This window comes from Peromyscus maniculatus, chromosome 12, assembly GCF_049852395.1.
Source record: "Peromyscus maniculatus bairdii isolate BWxNUB_F1_BW_parent chromosome 12, HU_Pman_BW_mat_3.1, whole genome shotgun sequence".
In the NCBI taxonomy this organism is placed as follows: domain Eukaryota; kingdom Metazoa; phylum Chordata; class Mammalia; order Rodentia; family Cricetidae; genus Peromyscus; species Peromyscus maniculatus.
Window position 1 is genome coordinate 26326253 of NC_134863.1, and position 7996 is coordinate 26334248.

General features: G+C 46.3%; 1 protein-coding gene across 5 annotated transcripts in view; it reads left to right on the forward strand.

The window, feature by feature from the left end:
* The window catches only part of Mylk (myosin light chain kinase), a 248341-nt gene extending 240831 nt beyond the window's left edge, over window positions 1–7510 (forward strand). For 4 of the 5 annotated variants that reach the window (XM_015993413.3, XM_015993411.3, XM_076548799.1 and 1 more), the window contains 3 exons: window positions 939–1068; window positions 2554–2685; window positions 5394–7510. In XM_015993413.3, coding sequence (XP_015848899.2) covers window positions 939–1068; window positions 2554–2685; window positions 5394–5644 — 513 coding nt within the window. In that variant the 3' untranslated portion in view covers window positions 5645–7510. The remainder of the gene's footprint in view (window positions 1–938; window positions 1069–2553; window positions 2686–5393) is intronic. The other variant, XM_015993414.3, reaches the window with a different exon arrangement.
* The last annotated feature ends 486 nt before the right edge of the window (window positions 7511–7996 follow it).

Here is a 7996-nt window from a genome sequence, read left to right on the forward strand (position 1 = left end):
AGCCAGTCGGAGGTAAAGTCGGCTCTGTGGGTGCAAGTCTCTGGTCACTGAAAGGAAGACGCTCTGGGTCACCTTAACTATCACCACTGACTTTGGAAAAAGGCTGAGAAGCTGTATTGGACGATAAGAAACAGAGGTGCAAGCATTGTACAGCAAGCATCTGTTGCTGCAAATCCTCTGCTAGATAGACTTCTCACAATGCCTAGAAATTATGTGACAAGTCTCAATCCTCTTCAGCAGAAATTCCTCCCTCTCCCAAGTGGCCCATTTGAGTGTTTGTCTTAGACACGCGAGTGGACACTAGGGAGGAACAGCTCCGCTGTGCAGCCATTGACTTGTGCTGGGGCCAGCCTGGGTGTTTGTTCAAACTGATGAAGTATCTCAATCATAAACAGAACTAAAGGGGACCTTGGAGACCACCTTGCCTAACCCCTTCTTTGTACACAGAGAGAAACTGAAGACTGGAGAGGTCAGGTGGCTCGCTCAAGGTCAATAAAATGCTGCTTCACTTTTCTGGACCCCTGGGGTCTGTAGTAACCGTCTCCTTGACCAGCTGAAATCCTGTTGCAAGCATTGTTTTATGAGAACAGCCTCACAGGGCCCAGTCAGCAATAAGTCTTTGGAGCTGTCTCAGGCTGCAGTTGCTTTATATAAACTATCCCTTTTATGGGAGTTGAAGCACAGTATGAAAAGAGTTTTTGTCTCGTGTTGACCTTGTTTAGTCACATTAACGCACACATCAGTTCCAGGACCCATTCCATTCCCCGAACATCTTCGGACACGCTGACAGTGTGAGCAGAGCTAGGCTGGGCTCAGTCCAAAGGCCCTGCATCCAGCAGCCGCGTCTCCCAGCCTGGGCTCCTCACCTCTGCTCATCAGGACTTGCTTGCTGGAACCAGGGCCACCGCCTGAGTCCAACCTCCGTGTCTATTTTCCAGAAAACGGGCAATGCTGTGAGAGCCATCGGAAGACTCTCCTCTATGGCAATGATATCAGGGCTCAGTGGCAGGAAATCCTCGACAGGGTCACCGACCAGCCCGATCAATGCAGAGAAACTAGAGTCCGAAGGTAAGGGGGCCAGGGTTGTCCCGGGCACTTGTGAGAGGGGAAGGGATGCGGGTAGAGGAGCGTTTTGAGAATCTAGGCTTTCGTTTAGGTTTTAATACTCTCTACAGTGGCTAAGTTCAGAAGGACTGCGGGGGTTTCCCTGACAACTACTATCTCTAGCAATTATTCTTTAATTGTTAACTATTTTCAGAGGAAAAGCTATTATTTGTTTGATAGACCTAGACGATCAGCTTCTTTTGCCTAATTTTGTGGAAGGCCTAAGAAAATCTTTATTAAGAGCTTTCTCTTTTTTCTTACTATAAAAATGAGATTTTTTTTGTATACTGATAGACAAGAATAAATAAAATAAAAATCACATATGGTTATATAACATTTTAAAAATATCCTTCCAATTTCTCCTGCCTTATGTTTTTGTTTTAAAGAAAAATTAACTCATACAGGCCAGATTCCATGACAGCGGGTATTCAGCTGAAACATGTGTGGCCTGGGCAGACCGGTCAGTAGGCCCCTCCCAGAACTGATGGGGCTAGCTCCTTGCCGCTACATGCAAGAGGCTAGCCTAGTCATCTCCACAGTGAGGGCCTTGGCCTCTTGGTACTTTAAATGCACATAGGGGTGGCCCTTTTCTTCCTGAGCCAGACACTCCCTCGTGCCCATTGTGGGGAAGCTTCTGTCACCCACAGGTGGGAAACTGAGTCTAGAACTGTTTTGTACACGAGATAGGGGAGCTGGCTGCTGTGGAGCATCTTCATACCTAGAGAGTCTGCATCACTTCTGCTGTCCCTCTGGGTGAGCCCGAAATAGCCTGAAGGAGAGGACACAGGGGCTCCTCCGAGGCTTGGCTTTTGCCCTGCACCTGTCTGCCCCACATCCTGGGCTGCAGCTGTGCATCTTGAAGGCTGTATAGGTTTGGAAAACAGAACCCTGGCGAGTTACAGGTGTCCTGCAGCTTTCTCAGAAGCCGGTGATGGACCCTCTACAACAGGAAGGCCAAGGGTCCCAGGATCAGGAGAGCAGTAGATTCTGTCCTCCTCACACCCTCAACCGAATCCTGAAGACCATGAAGTTCAGCCAGAAATCCTTTTTAAAGATGACTTTCTTTTTCAGTGTGTCAGCATCAGGGAAGGGGGAGGCTGAGCAGTTCCCTGTTTTGGGCACAGTACTCTCTGCTGCCAAAAACCATTTGGCAGCAGGCCAAGACATCCCCAGGAGAAAGTCGTGCTATGATTCACTTCCCTAAACTGCACTATTTGCTAAATTATAGCAAGTTTGAGAGAGAGAGAGAGAGAGAGAGAGAGAGAGAGAGAGAGAGAGAGAGAGAGAATGAAAGAGAGAAAGAGAGAGAGAATGAGAGAGAGAGAGGGAGAGAGAATGAGAGAGAGAGGGAGAGAGAGAAAAGAGAAAAAGAAAAGAAAGAGAAGCCATTTAAACTTAGGGAGAGAGCAAGGAATGAAGACATGACCTGGTCTCCTCTTGACCTTCTAGAAGATGTCTCCCAGGCTTTCCTCGAGGCTGTTGCTGAGGAAAAGCCCCATGTAAAGCCCTATTTCTCTAAGACCATTCGTGATCTGGAAGTTGTGGAAGGAAGTGCGGCTAGATTTGACTGCAAGATTGAAGGTAAGCTGTGGCCAGGTCTTTCTTCCCTATACATGGGGGTGGCTGCACATGGGACCCTGGGCAAGATGTCGGGCCTGTAGTGCCTTGAGTGATAGGTATAGGCAAACCCAAAGGGACACTGGGTCCCTGTGGTCCAAAAGGCCCAGTTTCTGCTCTCCGAACTTCCTGAAGACTAGTGCTGTTCAGTGACTTTCCCACACCCCCAGTTCATACTAATTCATACCAGCCACTAGACCTACATGGACCTACCATGGGCCTCCTTAGCTGTGGGACACATGTAACAGAGGCCTTGCAAGCCACTGAGAAACACGTGGGCTGCCCATAAGAAGCTCTGCAAGGGCCATTGGCACGAAGTCCCGCGACTGGAGTCATCCAGCTTCACTGCTTGTCAGCAGGCTGTGTGACCTCGGGTGGTGACCGAACGCTGCTGAGCGCAGGGCAGGCCCCTCATTTGTTAAAGGATATCCAACATCTCGAGTGGTCGTGGGGTTCTGGGAGGCCATGCGTGTGAAAGTGGAAACCTATTTAATTTAAAGAGGTTTTAGAGTGAAGAGAAAAAAACGGTAGGTTGGTAAGGGCCAGGGATAGCATGCACAGCAGCTTACGGTGAGGACCCCAGGGACCCCACATACAGAGCCAACCCCCCAGCTGATGTTCTTTCTGTTCCTTGTGTAGCGTCTCTGTTCCTGGAAGTCACGCAGCCACGTAGTAGTGAGGGAGCCAGGAACAGAGGCCTCAGGGAGCGTAGCAAGGGTCCCAGGAAATTAGCAGAGTTGATGACGAAGGCCTTTCTGGCTCAACAGGTTACAGTGTTTTAAAAAGATAAGGGCAAGGTGAGACAGGTCTCTTGGCTTCAAGGCTGTGCTCACATGTGCCAACAGAGTAGAGGGTTATCACCCGTCCTGGTCTGACCAAGTAAAGCAGAAAGACTTACCAAGCAGCCTCCCCGAGGTCCCGTAGCCCAGCATGGCAGCTACAGCCAGCCACATCTTGTACTTGGGTGTGGCTCTCCAGTACTGGGATTCTCAGTGCCTTTTGAGTAAAGTCGTGCACAGGATGGGGGTGGGATGGCAAAGTACCAGGAATCAATCCCCCAAACAAAGGGGCTATAGGACTTTTATAAGTTTGGGGGTACGGGTGCTGGTGAGAAGTTCCACACCATGTCAGGTGTTGTCTATGTGATTTCATAGTTGAAGCCAGTTAATTTCTCCTGCAGCTTCAAAGGGCGGTGATGCAGGGCCACAGCACAGCACAACTTCCTAACTTGGACTGTGTGTATGTATGTGTGTGTGTGTGTGTGTGTGTGTGTGTGTGTGTGTGTGTGTCCTGTGTGCACTCAGGGTGTCACCTGCCGACCTAGTCTCTCACTGTGGCCAGCATCTTAAAGCAGCAGGCCCACAGTCTAACAGATGTGCTTCCTGTGGGGGTGCACAGGTCCTGACACTGGGGACTCCTGCGGAAAGCCCTGGAGTGAGACCCGTCACTCAGATCCTCTCTGTTGTCACAGGACCTCCCGAGGTTTTTTTCCCTTTGAAATGTTGAAACATGGATCAGGACAGCATGGTTATCATCTGTTGTGCTTTTTCTCTTTGAAGAGATCTTCTTGGTATTTGCATAACTTCTGACTACAGCCCTGATGCAAAACTAAAGCATATGGATGATGTTCTGATAAAAACAAAATTACACTTGAAAAGATGCTAGACTTCTTGAGCTTTGTGTATAATTTTTATACTGCCAGGGGCTACCATTTTTTTTTCTTCTTTGTCTAAAAATACCTCTACAAAATTTAGGAACAAGTTGGTTATAATACGTTATATATTTAAAAAAACACATAGGCAAAGTTGGTGACAGATGTGTACACACACAATTTTTAAATACATAGTACACATATATTTATGTGTTTTCATTCCATCTGTTTTAACACTAATCTTTATAGAGACATGACTAGTAAGTGCATAACATGAGGCCAGCCACTGGGACCCATCCCTAGAGACACACAAGCAGGTTACCTGTTTGGGGTCAGACTAAGAGAGGTTTTCTTCTTCTTAGATGTATTAGCAGCTTCCCATCTGATGTTTTATATAGCCATTACTTGCTGTATGGAGTTAATATTTGCAAACAATAAATTTACCCATTTTAGGTTTATAGCTGAACTGTTTTCACAAATTCACATCATGCAACAACTATCACAACTCAATTTTAGAATTTGTGAAGTTCCCAAAAGATCCCTTGTACCTGTTTTTTTTTTATTTTAGCTTTTAATTCAAATTTAAGTTAAGCTTTTATACATTTAATTTTCAAACATTTTACTTTGATCAAGCTATCTAGCCTTAGTTGCACAGTTAGAATTTAGACATTTCTAAACCACCATCACTGATGGTGAGGCATTGTAAGAGTCATTGACATTCATGGTGCAGACCCGTAATCTCAGCACTGAAAAGGCTGAGGCAGGGGGTTGAAAGTTGGAAACTGATCCAGGCTTCAAACCAAGACCCTGTCTCAAACAAAAACAAACAGAATATTCGATGTGAGGTTGAAGAAATGAGTCTTTACGGCATATGTCCATACTCTAGCTTAAATATGGAAATAGACCCTAAGAGCCAACGTCATGTTCTCATCAACAGAGGCAGCTGGAGAACCACTTGATGATGCAGGTAAGAATTTCCAGTAACAGAATCTGCCATTTGTGCTCCCACCCTGTGCTGCAGGTTACCCAGACCCCGAGGTTGTCTGGTTCAAGGATGACCAGTCCATCAGGGAGTCCCGCCACTTCCAGATAGACTATGATGAAGATGGGAACTGCTCTCTGATCATCAGCGACGTCTGCGGGGATGATGACGCCAAGTACACCTGCAAGGCCGTCAACAGCCTGGGAGAAGCCACCTGCACTGCCGAGCTCATCGTGGAAACCATGGAGGAGGGGGAGGGGGAGGGGGGAGAGGAAGAGGAGGAAGAGTGATTGATGCACAGCCAAACAGAAGCCGATCCTACTAACTACGTCATTTTAAAAGGACTGGTTCACTAAAGCTCAAAAACTCAAGATAGAAAAAAGCACCTAGTGTGGTAGATTATCTAGTTAGGTCATTGGGAGGTTGATTCATCAGCAACAGCAGTTGATACCCAGCAGCGTTGTGGATGGGCATTAATTTGAGTTAGATAGCACCTTAAGACACTAGTGCAGCTAGATTCTGGGTGTGGGAGGGAATCACCAGCGACTTGTCTAACCAATTTGATTTTAGAGAGAGAATCACTAAAAGCAATATTTACCTGGGAAAAGTCATACATTTCCCAACTGAATACACTCCTGAAAAGTAATGGCACCACCAGGGCCCTGAGCCTCCCCGCCGCAGATCAGCCCAGATTCCCTGGAGGTAGAATGCCTCTCTACCACGCCCTCCCCCACACCCCGATCCAGAGAACCAGCCTTGTCCCATCCCGAAGTGTCTCATTCTGAAAGCCGCTGAGCCATTCTGGTCAGGAGGCACACTGCCTTCCAGCTCTCCACTTTCAAAGCTCCCATTTCTCTCCCATGTTCCACCTGCCAGTTTTCCTGGCTCCAAACCCGGCCTCCGTTGCAGCAATGAGGATGTTAATTATGTTTCTTACATCCTGAAAACAGGGCCCCTGCTCATGGATGACTCTGGCTTCCTTGGAAAAATACGATCTCCTTTCCTCTAAAAATCCATAGGAAACTAAACTGGCCCCTCTTTGCAAGCGTCTGGCAGCCTCAGACATTTGCATGAGAATCCATGAAGAAGGAAAGAAAGGAAAAGACCCTTGCTAATGTGCTTTTCCCCTTAAACCGGGATTCATATTCGTGCCACTAACAGGCTATCAGCCTGCATGTGCAGTAAATATTTCTGCATCTGGATGTAGAAAGCCCGGTTTGCTGAAATGCTGGCTTTAATTATTTATTGGGCACGATGAAACCGATTTCACCTGGTGAGCGGCTGTAGGACTCGATGTACTTTGGAAGCTCCTTCCAGACAGTCTGAGCGGAATGCATCCTCGTTTCTCAGCACTCTTCAGAGAGCTTGGCCTGCCCTGTGGGGCCCGCCCTTGTTTCCCCTCTCGAATTGCATCAGTCTTGCCTTGCCCCCAGCCTCGAGCTGTCTTCTTCGACCTGATTAGCGCACTCAGACTTGCATCTTTAGGGATTTTTAACTTTCTTTCACTTCATTGGCACTTAACATTTTTTTTTTCTTATACAACTCTTTGGAGGTCATAAACAAAGACCATAAACTGATATCCTAGTATGTTTCTTCTGTGTGTGTGTGTGTGTGACATTCGAAATGCTTTTTTTCTTTTCCACTGTTTGTAAAGTGCAAGTTAATATTTCAAAGGACTTTTTTTTTTAATAGTTCCTTAGAATCAATTTTAAATTACTTCTGTGCAGTCCTACACAGTACCAACATTAGAAACTTGATATTTCTTACTCTTACCTTCCATCCTACTCTGGCTGCTTTTTTGCTGCTAGTTTCAAATTGCCAGTATTTTTCCCTTTTTTTTTTTTCTTTGCTTCTTAAGCAGTTACAATAGCTTTCATTATAGCCACAGTAGTGCCACCGTTTATTATAATAAAGGGGTTTCTAATTTGATTTAGAGCATTCAAAGTGTTTTCCATCACTTTTGTGTTGATATTATAATCTTTGTGTGTATGTTGTGTGTATGCGCGCATGGGTGGTTATACGCGTGTTTATAGGTTAATGCCTTCCTGGGACTGTGTTAATGTTCTCTCTCTCAGTTTATTCTGCCATCCAAATGGTGAAGGAGAACACTACAACCGCAGTTAACTCACAGTTTTTAAATAAAGGATACCACAGTGCATGGTGTGTGTTCGACCTTTGTATGCTTCTCTTCTTTCCATACTAACTGTAGAGTCTGTGGATTCATCTTGTAATCACAGCCAGACACTGTGCTGCATAATCATGAAGAATTGGCCTCTAGGGCTGGGGGGACGGCTCAGATGGTAAAGTGCTTGCAGCCCAAACACAAAGAACTGAGTTCAGATCTTCAGCATCCGTTTTAAAGGCAGGCTCAGCAATGGGCGGGTGTCACCCAGCCTGTGAAGGCAGAGACAGGCAGATCCCAGGAAGCTTGATGGTTTGCCAGCTTAGCCAATCAGTGAGCTCCAGGTTCAATGAGCAACTATCTTTAAAAAAACAAACAAACCAAAACAGAATGGAGAGCAACTGAAGTAGACGATGCAGGTCAGCATCTGGCTGACACACAAACGTGCACATGCATACACAAGCAAACGTGAGAATTGGCTCATAAAGTTGTGCTTCACCTAGGACCAAAATTAATTAAG